This window comes from Buteo buteo, chromosome 1 (assembly GCF_964188355.1).
Source record: "Buteo buteo chromosome 1, bButBut1.hap1.1, whole genome shotgun sequence".
NCBI classification, from domain to species: Eukaryota; Metazoa; Chordata; class Aves; order Accipitriformes; family Accipitridae; genus Buteo; species Buteo buteo.
In genome coordinates this window covers 85,302,714-85,323,870 of record NC_134171.1, presented here as the reverse complement: position 1 = coordinate 85,323,870, position 21,157 = coordinate 85,302,714, and the positions used below count along the sequence as shown (strand labels likewise).

At 44.1% G+C, this 21,157-nt stretch overlaps 1 protein-coding gene across 5 annotated transcripts in view; it reads right to left on the bottom strand.

The window, feature by feature from the left end:
- G3BP2 (G3BP stress granule assembly factor 2) overlaps positions 1-20,435 on the bottom strand; it is a 37,817-nt gene extending 17,382 nt beyond the window's left edge. For all 5 annotated transcript variants that reach the window (XR_012652148.1, XR_012652149.1, XR_012652150.1 and 2 more), the window contains exons 1-7: positions 20,301-20,435; positions 10,600-10,718; positions 5,619-5,700; positions 4,475-4,648; positions 3,481-3,571; positions 2,413-2,515; positions 720-900 (exon numbers count right to left, since the gene is read on the bottom strand). Coding sequence is in view for 2 of the 5 variants with exons in the window: in XM_075039593.1 (XP_074895694.1) it covers positions 720-900; positions 2,413-2,515; positions 3,481-3,571; positions 4,475-4,648; positions 5,619-5,700; positions 10,600-10,694 (726 nt within the window). In the remaining 3 variants the exon portion in view is untranslated. The remainder of the gene's footprint in view (positions 1-719; positions 901-2,412; positions 2,516-3,480; positions 3,572-4,474; positions 4,649-5,618; positions 5,701-10,599; positions 10,719-20,300) is intronic.
- Positions 20,436-21,157: the final 722 nt, after the last annotated feature.

The window sequence follows — 21,157 nt, the reverse complement described above, 5'->3', positions numbered from 1 at the left end:
TTTCCATGATGTAACCAAACCTAGGACTGAAAACCCTGTAGTGTTAAGTGTCTTCGCACAAAGAAAGAAAGAGGATGCCAGAAGTTTGAAGTAAAAATGGAAAAGAGAAAAAGGATTGGAAAAAACCCAAACGGGAGACACGCTGGAGCTAGAAAATGACCTCTCTCCAGCTTTCACCAGTTCCTCCCATCTCTTTCAAACTACCTCAGTGTAACCACACCAGATGACGCACGGTATGCCCGGTGGTTTTTTAAGATTAGGCATCCTGCCTCTAAAGGAGACAGTCAATGCCCCCATAGTGATTTTGAACCTATACGGCCAGCAATTTTGCAAGTGTCAAGGCATTATGGTTTTTTCAAGGAAGAGCAGTGGTTCCCATTGTATGAGATTTTTGTTGGTGGTAGCCTGAAATGTTTTCTTAGCATATGTTAACTCTACATTTAAAAAGGTTTACACATGCATAAAACCACACACACGCACACTTTACAAGCAGAGCACTAATTTTATGATAGGTGACTTGAGCAGCGCTTAAAAATAACATTATTTCCTTTTTTAGTGAAACTTTGCATTTTTACAAGTTCAAGGTTCAAGTCTAGCTGTTCATACAGCATGACACTGAAAACAGGTACCAGTCTGGCCACTCAAAAGGGCTAAGTCCAAAACCAAATCCTCTGGTTTACCATCTGCACCTAGAAGCACAGATATGACTTTTAACTAACCTTTGGTGGTTCTTGTGGTAGTGAAACAGGTTCTACAGGAGGTGGAGATGGAGACTTCTCTTCCAGCTCCTCAAGGGTCTTTTCTTCTACTTCTGCTTTCAGCTCCTCGGTTTTTGTTTCAGATTCCAGTTCCGGCTCAGGTTCATGAGACGATTCTTCTAGCGCCTCCTCTATCCCATTGCTACAATAATCAAATGCATTTTATGCAGCTTATCAATTGCTTTGTATTTTATGACTTTTTATAAGCTATGCTATGGTAAAGGCTGGTGTTAAAAAGATCATTCTGTTTCCAGTTGCTACCATATGGTACCTATATATCCAGTACTGTGAGAAGTTAAACTATACCCCTGTAGTTGTCTACAAAGCCAGATTTTACTCCTGCTGAAGCAAAGACATGTTTTACAATTCTCTGCAGAGAATGTGAAAATCGCACAGACATATAAACCTTTTAAGGCATAGGTGCTAAACTCAAGAACTGCTGCTCCTAACAGAATAGAAGCACAGTGAGAGACCAATGGAAGACTAAGCTATACACATAAATGAAGCCAATTTTGGAATGAAACCCGCAGCTTATTTACAAAAATCCCATACAAGTCCTTATGAAAGGAGCTGTGAGTCTTGTTTACTGAAAATCGCAGGCAACTTCTTCTCTACTCTGTGTGTTCCAAATGTAAGGGCCCTGAGGTTCTTCACTTCTCTCTTCAGCCATCTCAAAAGCTTACTGATAGCAAATACTTCTGCCTATGCAGCTCCTGCCACAGGTTAGCATATGCCTAAGTGACTATCTGGTGAATGTTGCCTTTGCAACTTCTTTCCAATTGGCACAGTAACCCAAAACCAAGACCTGACTTAATGCTTTCAGGCATCAAAAACTTCCTGCAATATCTTGAGCAAGTCACCACCAGAATTCCAGCAGACTCCCCTCTTACGTAAGATTTCTCATGAAAAGCACTATGTGACCAGCGTTTAGCGTCTTCACTGATGCACTTAACAGACATCATCTAGTGATGACATATATGTGGGGTTTTTTTTAACAAGAAAACCATGAAGTCAGTTCTGACCCTTTAAAAAGCATTCCTATGTTTCAAAAAAGCAAAGGGTTTTGGCGTTGTTTGTTTCTTTGTGTTGGGGTGTGTGTGTCGGTGTGTGTTGGTTTTTTTTTAATTAAAATGTATTTTTCTTACAAAACACGAATAAACTTTTTTCTCTCATCTTGCTTAGATGTTAAGACACTCAGGATAGAGATCTATTCTTCCAATAGAGCTGTACAGCAACTTCTCAAAAAGCAGACCTTCCTCTCAGCTTCAAGTGCTACCCAAATTTGAGGAGTAACATATCATTAACCACCCCTTTGTTAACTCATCTGTTCACATAAATTACATCATATCAACTCACTGTTATAAATTTACATAACAAAGACTCCATTAAGTGTGTACAGAAACATAGTTGCTACCTTTTCACCTCATATTTGAAACCAGAAGAGAAAACAACTAACAAACATAACAACATCCCCCACTTCCTCTCTCCATTCAAGAAGCAATGTTTCAAAATGATATAACCTTAACATAACACAGATCCCTATCAAGTGTAGTTTCCTAAACTACCTGTTAAATCACATCCAGAATCTGAAGCCAAAGCAATTCTGTCATTTTCACTAAAAAAGCAACTTCATATAATAGAATGGACTTCTTACGTTACAGGATGATTTTCATAGTAAGTACTGCTTGCATTCTCTTGCACAGGTTCAGGGGATGGTTGTCTTTCCTCCTGCTCCTCTTCCACCTCTTCCTCAGACTCTGTCACAAAAAGAAAGACTTCCTTAAACATCTCTGCAAGCGTACACAAGCCAGACTTAAAATAAAAGCACATTAAACTAGTAGTAATCAAAATAAAGCTTCATCAACAAAATAAGGCAAACTCAGCTGCAAGATAAGATAGAAGACCTTTCCACTTGTTCAAGAGGCTTTGTTTCTTACCATTTTCACAAAAAGGAGAAACTAGAGACATATTGCTGCTAGAAATTTCTGGGAAGAGGGTTTGAGGGTCTTTTAAAGCAGCAGATGCTTTTCACACAGTGGCAGTAAAGGAGAAAGATTGCACTACTAGCTCATAAATCCCAGTACCTAAAACTAAAAAGATGAACCTCAAATACAAGGATGATTGCCTAAGATGCTTTGTTCCGCAGAACCGAGATGAAAAAATTCCAGAAATTCTCCAGTGAACCCATGTACATGCATTCTGGTTGTAGTCTGATTTGCTTTGCCTCAGCGAACAGAGGGGGAAAAAAACCACCCAGGTCAAGTTCAGCCCCTGAATAGAGATGAGTTACTGAATGTGATGATGACGTGAAAGTGAATTACATGTCATATTTGAAAAGCCAATTAGATTTTCTTCTTCAAATCACTTCTAGGTAAAGTTCAACTGATCAGAGAAATCAAGTCTACCTGATGAAATAGTGCCAGCAAAAGTACTATTGCTCATGATTTCTATTCTCTGCCAAGCCTCATCTACCACGAGCCAGTCCAGCCCTTCAAGGAATAAGGTACTACTACGGGACCTTCATTTTACAGAACGTTTTGGACCAGCAGATAGTTCCAGCAACATAACTCCCCGCCACAGCCCCCTCCCAAATTACTACGCTCCATGAGAATGCAGTACAGTTCGTGTCTTTCCATGTCCTCTAGACACTTCGGAAAGCTCTCCATAATACATGCTAGAGGAACAAGAAAAAGGCAAACTCTACCCGTACATTTCTTCTCACCTTCATCAAGTTCTCCTTCTGAATCCCCAAATACTTCATCTTCATATCTGAAGATATCATTATGCACATAGAACTTGTTTGGAACAGAACCCTGTAAAAGAGCAACATGCATTTTTTTGCATACATGGTATATTAGTAGCCAACAAGAAGGATGGATTAGAGATATAAGCTTTGGGTACATGCCAACAGCTTGGAATAGGACTAGACTATTTCACTAAAGCCATTTTCCAAGCAGTACCTCTTCTCTAAGCAAAATTTGAACAGTAACTTCCGCCCAACTGAAAAAGGACGTTTCAACCAGAAGAAAAACAATTTTGCCAAGTCACAGCAATCACAGGTTCTAACTAGAGATTAAGTCCTTCAGTTTCATTGGGGAATTTGAGTCATCCCTATTACAAAAACTTTACAATAAAAAACCAGAATGAACTTTCGCGGGGTGACTGTATGCTTATAGCATTGCATAGAGAAACAGGGAAGAAATTTAACGAGACTCTAAAGCATTAATTGCTAACCACACAATAGTTTGTGATGAAGTGGGGGAAAGAGGTAGAAAGAACACAGGACATCCTTTACCCTGACACAGCTCTGCTCTCACTAAGAGCTAATTTTCAGCAGTAACTTGCACAGCATCAACCCATACTCACATTTGCCAGCAAACTTGAAGAAAGGACAGAACTACACTAGAGACTTGGTCTGCAGAGCTGAACATTATGCTTTTTATTTATTTGTGCCAATGGCAGCTCCCAAATGCAAGCTCCAATTTCCTTTGTATCACTGCTCCAATACTTCAAGTCTAAGAAAATAAAACAGCGCAGGATGGGTCCAATATACTCATTTCTCTGCACTCCCATACTGTGACACATATAGTGATAGCCCCTGCGCCAAGCTCTGAAAGCCAGATCATATCTTTTGCCCCAGTATGACAAACTGTAGCTACAGGTCAGGTTTCCATCATCCTTATTTGAAGTTAAAAGACAATCTTACACATACTTACTTCTGGAGCAAGCACAAAAGTCTGCATGAACTTCCTCATTGGTTGCCCGTTGTTTGACAGCTCTCCCATTACTTGCACAACCACCCCATCACTCAGAGTAGCATGAGCATCCACATGACGAATCTTGGTGTGGCATTCGCTGAACTGTAATGACATCACTTTCTTGTGTATCTCCTAGAAACAGAAAGTTACATTTTACCTACACTTAGTTTTGCACAGAGCTTTACACCTTTTAAATACCTGAGTCTGAACTAACAAAAAAAACCACCCCACAGAAGCTCAAAAGGTAAATACAGGAACCAAGAAGTGTCTTTCACTGAAGACAGTCTGCCTGAGCTCATCTAACTTTTATTCTGAAGTTTCCACCAGGATTCAATTACTTCTCAGGGTGGTCAAATAGCGTACAACTTGCTATCCAATTCTTCCAGCTGTATTACAACATATAACCTATTTTAAGAATTCACTTGTTTGAAGGGCTTGTGAGAGGGACAGGATTTACCTTGTGTTTTGGAAAAAACCACAGCACCACCCCCCAAAACAAAAAAACCCAACCCTTTATGCATCCACAAAGTACCCGAACATCACAGGAAGGGGTAACATTTGCACTGTCGCCAAGACTTCTGTGCCACCAAATCAGGTTCCGCCAGTGAAAGGAGAAGAAACCAAACCTGCCCTGGGCTAGAAGCCACATTGCTCAAAGATGTGGCTACCACATGAACATGCCCCGAGGTGACAGACATTATTCTGGAAACTCCACTCACAGAGGAATTTGGTAACATACACAATTCCATGCAACTGGCAATGACCAAAGTCCCCTTCCTAAGGAACCACTTCTTACTGAAATATGATACAACAATAGCACAAGTCTAACAGGTCCTCTTGATTTTGTTTCCCATCCTAAATATATTTTCTGCAGTCCAGATGCAAAGCTGATGAACCAAACACAACCCACAATAAAAGCAGCAACAATCAAACAAAAAAATTCAATCCAACAAATTCCTATCTGTCTCTGAACAGGAGGCAGTATCACAATACTTTATTTACCAGATAAGAAAATCAAAGTAATTGGCAAACAAAAAAGACTGATTTATACAACTAAGTTCTGAACATTAATGAGGACTACAGGACTGATTTGGATACGCACAGCTTGACCATACACTGCTTCCTGCGGTTTCCCACTGGCATCCAGTCCTCCATGGACATAAGAAGAATTCCTGCCATAAAACCTGCAAGTAAAGAGATGTAAAGGTCATAGCAGTGAAAGCATAAGAACCAAATCCAACAAATATTTTAGCCATAAGTTGTGGAGCTAAATGCATCAGGAATTTCAGCACAAACAGCAATTCAAGACATATTTTCCACTTGCGAGGCTCCAAGAATACAGGAACAAACATTATTGTTGTCATAGTCGGTATTCCAGTTTGCCTAAGATATGTAGCAAGCTCCTAAATCAACCTCAACCTTTCACTTGCTTCCTTTAAGCAAGGTGGCCATTTTGTCTTGACGGTTCCCCAACGTCAAAATCATCTGCCGATGTTAAAGCCACACTACCCAGCCAAGGCGTTAGTCTAGGGAGGAACAACCCACCTGCCTCTCCTCTGAATCCCCGTTCTCTTCAAAGCTTTGGGCAGCAGTGAGGGGTTCTGCCTCAGATTTAGACTTGTCTGACCAGCCAACCCACCTCCCCATCTATCCCGTCTCTCTGCTCTATGTGGCTGTTATTTCGCACTTCAGCTTTCTCGGAAGCAATGGCCAAAGAGCTCATTACAAAACTCCAAAATTATTAGAAAACACCACATTACTCTCAAACACCACAGCTGAACACAAAGCCCCCAGAATAAATGCTGTCTGAAATCAAGTGTAAAACACCAGCAAATGAAAGAAGGCCAAACAAAACTGCACCTTACTGCTGCCACACCGGGGTATAAATTCAGTACTAGATGTAGCCCAAAAACAGCACTCTCTCTATGCTTCTTACAGTTAGACAGTGAACAGTATTTTATTTGCATTAATTGCATCACTGTGTACAATAATTGTATCACCACTTATAGCAGCCTCCACTGTATAACTCGACACAAAACTAATATTCCATATTTATGCTACCCAACAAGTAGCAGTTGTGGTTTTGGTCTTGCAAGCAGCACAAACCACTGCACCACTCCAGGAAAAACAAACCCTGAGACCCTTTCTTGGCCTAGCTTCCGGACTGGATTTCAAAAGCCCATATTTTCTATGTGTAATATACGTACACTGGCTTCCAATATTTTTCTTACATTTCAGACATCTTTTTGTACTTCCATTTCACTTCCAAATTTTGAGCGTAAAATATTCTAAGTTTTGTTTTGGATATTTACTGCCAGCTTACAAAGCATGTGACAAATGCTTAATATTTTCCATATGTTTAAATTAATAGAACAGACAAAACCATCATATCACACCTTCCATGGGGTATGAATGCTAACATTTGTCCTACCTCTACAAGATACCATTATTATCCACTCTTGTACTGTATATATGAAATAAAATTCTCATTAAGTACTTCTGTAAACTCGCTGTCACACAGATTAGCAGGGGTACAGAACATTTCCCTCTGGTTAAACAAGCCAATGCAGAGGGTCAGTGTTAAGATTCAGAATTAAACACTAGAACTTCCACAGTTGCCATTTCTTGGTTTATCCTACTAAACCTAGAAACTCTTTCCAGTTCTACTTTCCCGAAAACACCAGCCCAAGATTTTAACTCCCTTGACTATGTCCAGAAAAAAGTCTGGGAAATATTAGATTGTGTTCTTTGCTACCAACTGCATAACCATGTTTTTGAGCGTGGTCCACCACTTCCTAACAGCAAGGAAAAACAGAAGTCCTGCTGAAGCAGTGCACAAGCAGATAGGAAAACATCTTTTCACTCTCTAAATTCCAAAGTAAGCCCTCTTGAGAGTCAGCATATCTTACTAAGTGCTTTCACAGGGGGACCAAGAGTTTGAGCTTGCCTTTAAGGTACTGTTCGAACTCTTTGGTAGGCAGAAAACCTAACAAGTGGGAACTGCAGATCAGGAAAGGAGTAAACGTTAAGTCTCCAGTTACACGTAACTACAGATTTTCAGTTACGGGGCCAGTAAAGCTATATAAATTCACCTAAAGTACAACAGGCATGCAAACTACACCGAGTAACATCCATTTAGAGGGAAACTGATCTCTGCGTACCCGTAACCTCTGGATAAGCTTTGGATAATGACTAGCGATAGGATACTTGGTGCTCTTCTCAAACTTTTAGTAGGATAAACAAATAACTTTAACACTTGCTGTCCCAACTCCCTTATCACTGCGAGAAGGAGCACACTGAGCATCAGGAAGCCCTGAAAACCAAAATCCTTCTGTGGCAGTGAGCCAGCTATTGTTCAGACTAACAGCAAGAGAAAGAGGGAAGACGTCCTCTTAGAAGAATATCACTCATAAACAAGGTGGGGCCAAAGAACAGAGAGGCAAATGTCCTCCGTATCTGAGCCTGACTAGAAAAAAGCAGCTACCTCTGCAGCCCAAAAAAACGGACAGCAGTGGCAGAGATTAAAACTGGCTAGAAGACATTTCACACAAGCAGCTCAAGAATCAGCTATGATTCAACCAAACCATATCAAAACCTCCAGGGCACTTCTGTGCAGAGGTATTTAAGAGAAATTTCACAGATGCTATTGTTAGTGATGCATGTGCCACCTTTCAAGTGGACAGAGAATATTCATGAGCACAGAGTATCACCTGCACCAGGCGAGCTTGCCTCGCGAGCATCTACCCAGCTCCCCTGGCCTCAGCAGGGCCATTCCAGGAGACAGTTAACCAACCGGTCATCGACAGCCCGTCCACTTCATAGACGAAGAAAAATTCTCTGAAGTTTTTGGACTAGAACCTTTGATGAAAACACAGTTCCTGCAAGAAGGTTAACTCTACGGAAAATTCCCCATTCCCACTCAACATACCACGCATAGAGCATAATTTGGAAAGCTGCATTTCAGAGTTCTTCGAGTAAGGCTTGAGATTTAAAGGTGTGGGAATAATATCTAGTACCTCCTATAAAGCACCAAAGTTGTCTTCAACAGGCTAAATGTCTCCGCAGACACCATTTTTCCTCAGACGTTCACTTCTGCCAATTTCATATCACCCCAATCTGGAAACATCAGTCTACACCCCATATGTCCCAGGAACACCAGCTCCATAATGCTCCCATAGCATGTGTTAATATTGATGCAATGAAGTAATGTTGCCATACTAAGGGAAAGCAGTAGGGATGGCAAACCTGGAACAGCTGGCTGCTCTTCCTTGACTGAAGCAGTTAGGGAAGAAAAACATACCGACAGTATTCTCGCTTAAACACACACTCCATACCCGCCCCCCCAAATCCTGCCAAAGGTACAGTCACTATCATTACAGGTAAACGCTCTTATGAGCAAAATCAAAGACTATTTTCAACACTGAGTTTGAGGCATGGGTGATTTACCCCCATATACAGTTTAACTGCCATTGAAAATAAATGTTGCAGAAGGAAAAGGCAATGTCACTGTAGAACCGATACAGTTCTCCCTCTGCCTTTGGTATTAAGCTGTGAAGCGTGGCCTAATCATCCCTTATATCTGTCTCTTTGTTTATGCAAACAATTTCTGGGTTTCCGAGCAAAATGACAGCACACTGGACAAGAAACTTGTCTTACTAACTTGAGCTCTTCTGTCAATCAAAAATGACCCTGCTGTCCCGATATCAGGATTTCCACTGCATCATTTGCTCACAACGTAACTGTTGCCTTGAAAAACTGGTACAGTCACACCCTTTCTAAGTCTCTTAAAAGAATTTCAACTGCCTGACCTTTACGGGCAATCAATAGTTATAGATATTGACAAGATGCTAACTGCTGACAGACTTGCCTAAGAGGTGCCTCCAAAGCTATGTCCAAATCAAGAGGTCCTTTCCCAGGCCTCCTGAGGAAAACACCCGGGTGTGATACGCACATAAAGAACACAGTTCTGGGGTCAGAGAGCACTGTCTCTATATCAGGTATCGATATGTTACATGGACATACTCGTCCAATTGTTGATCTGACTCATTTGTTGAAGTTTTGAGGGTGAGGAAAAATTCTGCAATTGCTAGAACTCCTGCTTTCAATTTCTGTTAGATTACTAAAGATAGACTAGGAAAGCCTGGAATACACTGCTCAGACACCTTAAAAAAAGATTTAAACACAGAAAACAACATGGCTCCACCACAGTTCAGTAATTTAAGTAAAAATACCATTCATTTTCCCTACTTCAAAGCTATAGTTGAAAAGAGGCATTATTCAAAAGACCGAATTCTTAAGTAAGCCACCTAAGAGCTCTAACATGTGCTCAAACAGTCCAATTTTTCAGCGTCAACATTATGTCAAGTTCTGAGACAAGACCAACCCAAGCAGTGACTGCTTTTTTTCTTTTTATAGTCTGGCGAAGCTACATTCACCTTTATTTATTACAAGTCCATGCTGCGCTAAGTCCAAATGTGGAAATGCAAAATCTTAAGCAACAAGCTCTATGTAGCCAATCAAAACCAGAAAAAGAAGGAAGAAAATACAAAAAAAGGGAAGAAACACAGTCAGAGTACCACTTAAATAGTGGACACAAGTAAAAAAAAAAAAACTACTGTATTTCCCACCTACCTTGTCCAGGCTATGACATTTATACTTAAATCTCCAATCATAATCTGGATAAAAACTTCTCAGAGGCAATGCAAAATATAGTAACCTGAAATAATTAGCACGCTTGTCTTGAGTGCTAAATGCAAGTGCTTCCTCTGCCATTTTATTTCCTTTTCTTTTCTATCTTTTTAGAAAAGTATTTCCGGAATACGTACACATTGCCATTTTATCAGCTGAGAAGCAGCTCATTTTCCGCACAGGAAATACCATGATAACATGCCATACATCCATACGATCAGACTTGATTCTAGTGCCTAAGGAGTCTTCAGTAAGATGAAATAGTTTTCCAAGAGCCCAAAAGTTAGCCAGGTCCATTTCCTCCTGTACTCAGAAATTAATGTTTATCTGATTTATTATAAACAGGACACACTTTTGTTCAAAAACATTAGTCACTTTGTGTGTGAAAGCGTTACCTGTGCAAGAAGTCAGGAGCTTTATTTAGCAGAGTGTAGTACTGTCTCACGAACTCCCGCCCTACGAGCAGGGGACTTGGCTTCTCCATCACCATTTCTTTGGTACACAGTGTCAAATGCTGTAATTAAAAATATTCACGTTAGTTTGAAGACAGCCCTATATATCACAACTTCCCCATAAAGGGGATAAGCACAATGATATTAGAATTGAAACAATTATGTGAACAGGAACTTAATTCACACAGAACTAATCCACTAATTCAGGACACCCTCCCCCACCTCCTTTGAGTAAATAAAAAGATTTCAGTCAATTCATGTGTAGAAACAAAGTCCCTTACAGAACAGGTGCTTTAAAAACCAAAACAACAAAAAACCCCAACCAACCAACCAAAAACCCTGTTAAAAACGTGTAGCCCCATTTATTTAACCCTTTGGCAATAAACTGACGAACAATTAAAAATCCAAGTTAAACAGCACTGCAAAACAAACAGGTATACACTTTCTTAAGTCAGCCGGTAACATTCCTTTATCTCAAAGCACATCCGCTTCAAAAGGCTACTGTCACACCTGTAACACAAAGACGGTAGCACCAATATTCTGAAGTAATTACGTGGCTGGATTCGCATTCCCTGAAGGCTGGGAAGGGAAACTTTTACGCCTCACAGATGACCAAAGCCTTAGGTACTACTTGTCCAACCTAACTGCATTTGACGCTTGTTATAGAATAATTTAGGTTGGAAAGGACTTCTGGGGGTCACCTGGTTCAAACCTGAGCACAAACTATGACCAGTTTCTAACACATTGCTCATTAAAACAAGTTCTGAATAAGGTTATTCGCTAACATGTAAACAGAACTCCCATTTGCAATTTGTGCCTGTGAGCTCTCAATTCAATGTGGCGCATCTTGGAGAAATATGGATCCACACCCTCCCACCTGGCAGTCGAAGGTAGCAGCAACAGTCCATCCCCTGACTTGGGTCCTCTGTTCTCCAGGCTGAACAAGCCCAGCCTTCTCAAAGTCTCCTCTCTCTGGGCACTCCAATCCTCTAACGATCCTGGTGACCCTACACCAGACCCATTCCAGCATGTTGGTTTCTTTCCTGTACTGAGGGGTTAAAACTGGGAGCAATACTCTGGGTCTGGGTGTCACAAGAGTCCAAATGGAAAGGAAGCATCACTTCTGCTCATTACACTCCTGCTTATGCAGCCCAGAACACAACCGCCCTTCATCACTGCAAAGGTACGCTGCTGACTCAAGTTCAACTTTTCTGCGAGGACGCTAAGGTCCGTTTGTGCAAAGCTGCTTGGTATCCAGGTGCTTCCCAGCCTTTACTTCTGCATGCAGTTTTTCCATGCACATGCATAACTTGGTAATTTGCCTTTATTGAACTCTGTGATGTTCCTGTCAGCCCATTTCTCCAGCCTATCCCTCCAGAAACTTGCTGCAGAACACTTTAGCCCATCAGCCAGGTCAGGGGAAAGGTGTTAAACACCATCAGCCCCAGCACTGCCCCTAGAGAAACTTTGCAAGCAGCCAGCTACCAGTTGGACTTAGAATTGCTCACCACAACCTTCTGATGCTGGCTGTCCAGACAGTTTCCCACCCACCTCATATGCTATCTGTCCAGTTTGTCTCCAAGAATAGTACAGAAAACCAATGCCTTACTGAAATCAAGGTAAACCACATCTATTGCAATTTGCTCACCCACTGACCCATTCGTGTCATCGCCGAAGGCAAGCTAGTTGGTCAGTCGTAACCTGCCCTTGGTAAATCCACGCCGGCTGTTCCAAACACCTTCTTGTCCTTCATGGATCTGAACACAGCTCCCAGGAGGACTGGCTTTACAAGCCTTCCCAGGGATCAAGGAGAAGGCGGCCAACCTACAATTCCCCCACTGCCCCCCTGCCTCGAATGGTTCTTAAGTTTTACTTGCCATGCTCCTACCCATCCATACCATCTGACAGATCATCTGCATCATAAAATTATCTTCAGCACTCTGGAAGTCTTTCTGATGGCTTGCCAGCACCCGACGTTGCTTTTTCCAGCTCATGTCAGGAAGGCTGAACTTGCTCATGAATACCAGCATCTGCAATCACGAGATTCCCTCCAGTTCCCTAAAGAAAGCTTGATCTACTTACTCTCTCAAAAAACGAATGTGTAGGCAAGGCAGCAGGCAAAGACAACCAACTCAAAACCCCAAGTTGCCAACTTGGGAGATAATCCTAGAATAAGACATTTGTTTTCTTACCAACATAACCTCAACCCGTTAATCCAAGCCAGGAGCCAATGCGAAGGGCTATTCGCAATTACAGCTGGACAGGACATAAAGACCATGAGGTGAAATTGAGAGATTAACCTCAGCTCAAGAAGGGCCTGTAATAAAGGTAGAAAGTACACAGGAACAGTGCCACACACGTGTCAGATCCTGCATCAAAAACGAACTCCGAAGAAAAAAAGCCCAAGTACTTAGCTCAAATAGTTCACACTTAATGGACTGTCAAAATAATCCCAACCCAGCAACCCAAGCCACAAGACAATACCAAGAACTGTTCCCAAATACAGTTAACCAGGAAACTCGCTTGAAGCAACGGTCTTTAAAAACTTGTGGGCAAGGCAGCAGCCAAAGCCCGAAATACAAGTTTTGAACTTGGATATAAGACGTCAGAAAACTTATTTTAGGATTATCCAGGATTTTTATTATGACGTTCCGAGACGCTGAAACACACTGTTAGCTGTGACTGATGGGAAGCCCTAGGGGAAGTCATTTTGACAAGCAGACTCAAAACCAAATGTTAACAATACTAAGGGACATCAAAGGCTTGAGCCCTGTGCATGTTCAAAGTGGGAACCTCCAAAGAAACAAAATCTGAGCAACTTGGGAGTCTTCCTAACATGAATCATACTACAGCAACGGCACACGTGTGGGAATTTTACTTAGAAACCAACCTTAAAAGAACAAGGAGCTCAGTTTCTACAGGTGAGACTATTTTTTTTTGCTCCCCTGCCTCACAAGCAGATGATGAACACAAAATTGGTGATATGATCTTCACCATGAGCACTTGGGAGAATACACAAGGACGGAGCTTCATCACAGTTTTTTTTTTTTTTCCAAAGTAGCTATTAAAAACCAGATCACAGCCACCACACATTCTTATGAATACAGCAATAAACAAAGTACACATGTTAACAAATTGCTGGCATACCACAAGGAAAACTGAAGATGCCTCTGGGTACAAAACATAATAATCTGTGACAAGTCATTACACTACATCAGATCTGTATCACACTAGATACTTTCGTCACTGGAAGCTGTGCTATTTCAGGAAAGGCTGCGAAACCTTTCAGAAAATCTGAGAAAGGCAAGTACGCCATGACTGCACGCAGCCAATTCTTCCCTAACGACTTGAAACGGAAGTTGGTTTACATGCTCAGAGAGATGAGTACCATCCACCTCTGTCCATATATCAAGTGACAGCAGTATTGATTTATATCACAGAATCACAGTATTTTACAGGATGTCTCAGTACAATTCTTCACCTGTCTCAGTATTATTTCCTTTCATTATCTCTTCAGAGATCTCTACAGTGGTAGCAGAGGCTCAGTGAACTGTTCAGATTTCCAAGTCATTAAAAGGCAGTAAAATAAAAATGCAGCTACTTCTTGCTATCAACATGGGTGCCATGAAACCAAGTTTTAAAAAGATTAAAATCTTCATGTGTCCCAATTAGTATAGCACCTCCTTAAAGTCAAGGACCCAAGTCTTAGCAGGCCTGAGGGGTTTGGAGGTAAAGGCACCAGTGAAATTTAAGCCAAAACCCAAGGCATTGGCATCAAGAATTTAAATAGTCCAAGCTTACAAAGAACGATATCTCCATGTTTTACCAGGCACTAATGGAAGCCTCATAGATACATATACTCCGTAAAAGCTACTTTTCCAGTTTTCATTGGCATGTACTCAAGAGCCAAGGAATAACAGCTAAGGAAGAAGAATCTGAGCGTTCTTCTCCCTTGAATAAAACGAGCCACATTCTTAGATCAGCCTGAGCGGCCATTGGGAAAGCGTCTTAATGAGAAGTTACTGCTCGAGGCAGTCACGTATATACTAGCCAGAAACTAAATACTGAAACTGAGATGGCAAACACCAGAAATCAAATAAGTTTATCTGCTAGTTTCTTTACGGTGCAACCGTACTGTTAAAGACCCCCCCCTCCATCACACACACTGATAAAAGCCGTAAGCTACAAAGACAGCATAACGCGAACACCCATGCAACTGCTGGGCATCCACAGGTGTAGCATTCGCTACATATCAAGGTGCCACGCTTAGATCACTGGTCGGCCCGGACCAGGGAAAGAGACAGATAACACACACAGTGTGAGCGCCAACTTCCCCCTTTTATTGCGCAGTTAATTCCTTTTATACTAACAAGGGGAGGTGGGGTTACAGGTACATCACAAGGCTGCGACTAACCCTCTAACTTTCCGTGACAACGCGAGATCTTCCGAACGCCGACCCCTACACACAGGTAATCCTCCCTACGTCAAGCTGACATAACGATTTAGCGCCAAGATTTAATTTCTACCCTATTCAGTACTTCCGTTTCCTGTGCTACCAGGAAGGCACGCTGGATTTGCAGTGCATTCTTGAACCACAGAAAACTGGCAGCCACGCGATATATTTCGTAACAGACTCGTAAGCTGGAGGACAAAATGAAACATTTTTTTCCAGACAAAGCTCAGAGGTAAGGGACCTGGAGCCACCCACCCGAGGGACCGGACTCCAGAACTGGAAGAACATGCACACGCACCAATGCAATACTTCTTGTTGCAGCTTCAACTGGCATGACTCAAGTTCCTAACAACAACTTATGCATACAAGCGGGCCTGGATAAGCTTGTCACCGTGACCTCAAACAACCGAATTCCTATCTTGAGTTATTTCCATGGTCACTTCTTTGAAGAAAAGAAAAACAATGGGAGAGTTAGCACAGAAAGGAACTATTTGTTATTTGCATGCAAAGATAAGCAAATTAACAAAAGCAGAAAGGATATTTTCCTCAAAGAGCAACACCAAGTGCAACTGCAGAGTAGTGCTGAAATGAATAGTAACATTCATTTAACTTTGCGACAACTTCCCAGCGACATTCTGTTAGATTCAGGTACGGGGTTATTACAGACTTTCCTCAGCTCTGCAAAAACCGCCTTTCCATGGCCTGGGATAAGAAACACCAGACGTGACAAATAAAGGAAGAAGTTAGCCTTTGCAAGGAGATGAAACTGTGAAGGGCTAAAAGGATGAGATGTAGCTCACGTTAGGGCAACTGTACTGAAGTTCTTGGGAACCAACTACTATGATAATTTCTCAAGTCCACACTGCATTAACAATGTGCAGATTAATTCAGCCTGTAATCATCTTTATACGTAAAATTTTATTTATAAAATGTGTTTGTCACTTCTTCATCTGCATAACAAAAAAAGCCACCCAAACTATCACCCATCCGTTCTCACAGAAGGGCAGCAGCAATTTGTTTCGGAAGAAGTACTGAGGGCCACTATGCACTTAGTAGTCAAAACGTTCGGTGGCATGCATCTTGCTCAATAAGCAGCTCTTACACTAGAAAAGCCTTTGTTTTCTAAAATATAGGTAAGCCGTCTCATTATTATTACTCTTACCCTGTAGAAAAAAGACATGTGACTAGTTACCTGTGGCAAGGCATTAAGTTACCTGAGGCGATGACCGAGCTACAGAATGGTGGCGGATATGCCCAAATTGAGGTATCCGGCGAATACACTTTGGCACGAAGTCTTTGGTCGTGCCAAAAGAGGTAGTTCAAGGCCACCTCCGTCCTGTTTCAAGACAGACCAACGACAGTGACGCTGCCTGGATGCTTCACCAATTCTACTTCAAAAAAAAAAAAAAAACGCAACAAAAACCTGATCTGAGTTGTGACAGGAGCTCACCAAAGCATTGTCTCAACGTGAAGGTAACCTCCACTAAGACAAACTTCTAAGCTGTGGGAGGGAGATGCAGGCCTCACCACTTGTTTTATTAAAAAACTATGAGCAAGTAAAATATTTTGTTTTATTGACAAGCAAATTTCATCCCCTGAACAGTTCTTCCACAGAAGAATTCGTCCACGACTAAAGGCACACAGACATCGAGCTATAGTTTTACAGAAATCTGCAACAGCGTGGCTTGTTCTTAAATCCACAAGTCTGTGTAACTTGTGTCCAAGTCGCTGATCAGATTTGAACATACCACTTAAACTGAAAATAAAATTGGGCAAAACGTTCTTGCAAATCAGAAAGATGCTCCCCACAAAGCAAGCAGACAAAACAAAGCCACGAGGGACATCATGCTGCTTCCCACACCACAGGAGCTGAGGGAAAACAGAAGGGAAGGGGACAGCAGCTTTCACATTCTTGGACGGGTTTCTCCTAAATCCAGATTACCACTTTTAAACTGCATTTCCTACTGCAGACAAGCAGATAATGCCTGAAAGAGTGTGCCTGCTACCACAAACCATAAGCGTGACTCTCAGATCCCACTACTGCAACGCATTGTGTGAGCAGCCACACCTTGAATAAAGCTAAAAAAACTGGCCACTGACACTCCAGCTGGCACAAGCCAGGGCGTCTGTAATACAGCCCTGCAAAGGCTCGTGGTTACTCCATGGTAAAGTAAAATAAGCATCAACTGAAACGAAAAACTACTGAAAGAGCAATCAAAAGTCCCAAACGACCCAGTTCAGTACTGAAACCACCTTCCCTCTTTCATGCCCTGCGAGGTAAGCGCTCAGATCATCCTCCCTCTGCAGTAAGGGCCAGCAAACCTGTATAATCTACCAGAATCCCTTTACTTTATGATCTCCTTTACCTAATCCGCTACAATCTGAACTGGCTGAGCCCCTACACACAGCATGTAGTTCTTTCAAATCAAGCTGGCCTGCAGGGCTGTTTTGTGTGGTGGTTTTGTTTTTTTGGGGGGGGGGGGGGCAGTTGGTGGGGGATTTGTTTTGGTTTTTTTGTTTGGTTTTTTTTTTTTGAGAGGAGCTTAATAGCACCCTGTATTTTAGGCACATGACTACTACAGGGCACCATCTTCTGGGCAGTTAAGTTGCACTATCCAAAAGAGGTAACACCCCCCTCAATAGCAATAACAACAGCAACCGTAGCCAATGGCACCACCCTTTCTGGGGAAGCCACTGCATCTCTCTCGCTGCATGTGTCATCATCCAATGCCAGGTTCAGTGCCTTTCTTCTGTTATCTCATCAGATATACCTATTAGTCTGACATATTAATCTTTTCACATGTTCCTTGAGTTGCAACGCAGTTCTTCATTTGTCAAATACTCTCAAAAGAAATGACATCCAGTGTCACAACTGCTACAGCAAGAAGGAAGACTCAAATTCGCCACTGTGCATTCAGATGCTGTGTTTCCTCAGCCTATTTTCAGCACTGTAAAATATTCTTTAAGTGTGACAGTAGATGTATAATTTGAAATCTCAGTTCCATAAAGGAAAACATTTTATTCATAAGGATACTGGTGGATAAGTAGACTGGATGGTCAGCTCATTCTGTTTTCTCTTCAGTGTAAGCTACCTATCACGGAGAAGACTTTACCCTGCTAATGAAAAAATCATATGATACCGATCATAATTCCACAGGACGAGTCCACATCTGCCAACTAGAACATTGCAAGGACATTTCAAATGGTAAACCAAGATCATGTCTTTTGCACCCAAGCTACCAGAGTCCACAAGAAGAAGGAATCCTTAAGAATAGAAAAGGTTTCCTAGGGCAGGTATGGCCCTGTAGGCATACTTACAATCACGATGAACACAGAATGTGTCGTTAATGATAAATTAACTCCAGAAGCTAAGGCAATACCGGTTTGTCAGTAACAACACCCTCTTGGCTCAGAATGCAAGTTGACAAAGCCTATACCCACTCGCACCGCCTCGGTAATACAGCTATAGTACCTTCAGGAACTTAGGTATACATTGCAGTTCGTGCTCCACATTACTTCATGTGAAGTCTGCCACATAGCACGGAGTAGGTCGGCATAACCTATGCTGCAGAGCGGCCATTTCTATTAAGCTGGTCACTGATCTTCATTCTGCTACTACTCCCTAATTAAAAGCGTCCATAAGAGAAATGAAAAAAAAAAAAAAAAAGAAACAAAAAAACCACCACCCTGAAATACCTGATACAGCAGAGAGTGCTTTACACAGAAGATGAATGCCTACTAAGAGAGGGTATCTTTCCCCTCACGCTCCACCAACCCGTGACAGACCAAAGGATAGCGTGTTGGCTTTAAACACACAGGTTGCGTACAAGTAGTCTACCTGCACAAAAACCGAGCAAGGACCAAAATAAAACTTACCCTATTTCTCAACAGTTGAAAAATACCATGGGTATCTTTACGCTTCTTTCTGTAGTAAAGCAGAACACTTGCACGCTGAACTTGAAATGCCTAGAAGATAGAGAGCTCGGGAACTGCCAAACCAACATGGAAGGCCACAATAAAAAAAACCTACATGACTGACGAAGTCATTATGGTTGAAATCAAGCAATAATCTTGTATTCCCTCACTCGCTACTGTGTTAGCTCTTTCGTGCAGTGGTGCTTGGCACCAAGCTCAAGATCCAGGGTCAGCCAACTAACCGAGGGATTTAAAAAGCTTTGCCGTGGGGATGCTCCTGCACACCAACACCGGAACTGCAATGACCTCTACTTTAGCCCTCCGAGGTTAAGGGGAGCAAAAGCTGGAGAACACACCGAGCCCAGCTCAGAAGACAAACGAGAGAAGCTCGGAGAAATTCTACCGAAGGCATCCAGATCTGCAGAATAAAAGGCGCTCGCAACAACTTCAGCCATATTACGTGTGAAAAACCGAGAAGCTCGCGTTGTGATTGGGGAAAGAGGAAGCAGAGAAAGGCCAGGTCTGCAGAACCGGGAGAGATCTTGCAGCCGGCGATGCCATCGCAGAACCGATTCGTAAGGGAAAAAAGGAGGGCTCGCGGAGCCGAGGGTGGGAAGCTAAGCTTGCTCCCGCAGTACAGACGGGGCCGCGGAACCGCCATCCCGCACACGCCGAAGCCCAGACACCTCTGGAGGCGCCTGGAAGGCAACGCGTCAGGCGAGCCGGGAAGGCGAGCGCGGGGCCGAACGCCGCAGCACCCAGTCACGCAGGGCCCGGGGCGGTACGCCCGCAGGCGGCGGGCGAGGGGCCGCTTCTCCCCCCGCCGCCCGGGGCGAGGCGGAAGAGCGATCGCCGGCAGGCCACACGCCGCCAAGGTGACGGCGAACAAAAGCCACCTCCCGCCCTCCGCTCCCCCCTCCCCAACTCCGTTCCCCGGCCCGGACGCCCCCTCGCCACACCGGGCGAGGAGCCGGGCCTGGAACCAACACCCGGGCCCGGCCGAGTGCGAGGCGGGCAGCGAAGGGCAAAGCCGGGCCCCGGGGGCGCTGCCGTTTGGCGCGCTGCCGCTACCCTCCCCCCCCTCCGCCGCCTCACAGCCCGGCGCGCGCGCGCCGCGGCCGTTAAACGGCCAACCTCCCCACAGCCACCGCGGCGGGGCCTACCCCCGATCTCCCCCCCCCCGCCCCCATCATCGCTCACCTAAGGAAAAAATCTCGGTGCGCGGAGCCGGGGCAATCCCCGCCCCCCCACACACCCCCCCCCACCCCCCCCGGACCTGCTCGGCGTTCGGGCGCGGCGAAGGTGTCCCGCAGCGGGGTGCAGGACGGAGGCGAGCGGGGCGGCGGCGGCGATGTCACGGCCGGGCGGGGGAGGGAGGGAGAGAGGGAGGGAGGGGCGGCCGGGGCTCGCGTGCGCGCGTGCCTGTGCGTGCGTGCGTGCGCGCCTGCGCGGAGGAAAGGGGCGGGCGGGGCCGCGCGGGGAGGCGAGGGGGCGGGGAGGGGGCGGGCGCGCCTGCGCCGCCCGTATTGCCTGCGCTCTGCCGGCGAGGGGCGGGGCGGGGGCGGAGCTTCCTCTTGGGCGCTCCCCGCCCATCCCCGCCGCTTTTCCGCCCGGGGACGCTGCGGGCGAGCGGCCGTTTCCCGACGCCGGTGGGGCTCCGCGGTCCTGCTTTACCGGAGTCTCGTTCCGCTTTCAGCAACGCGCAAGGCGGGTCCGAGTGGGCGGTTCTCACCCCGCCGCCAGCCGGTAAGAGGCCGGCGCCTCTCTAGCTCGGCTTCTGCTTGGTTTAAAATGAGCTTTTCCACCCCTCGCAAGAGTTCGGAGCTCCTCTCTGCAACAGAAATATTGTTAGAGCTAGGCCGAGATCAGAAATAATCCATGAGCGTAGGTCAAATACCGAATAATGACGTCCCGGTGCCTGGCATGTGCTATGCCTGCAGGCTCCCCGTCCCGGAGGGCTCTGGCTTGTCGCCTTGACTTGCAAAGAACTGGCTGAGGCGTTGGGACACGACAAACGTCCTCCTCGGAAGCAAATCGCTGTCTTTCCCTGAGTTTGTATATGTAAGGATGGAAAAATTTGAAATAAAGAGCTCTCGTGTTTTGCAGGAGAACCTGGGTTTGGCTGGGGTTTTT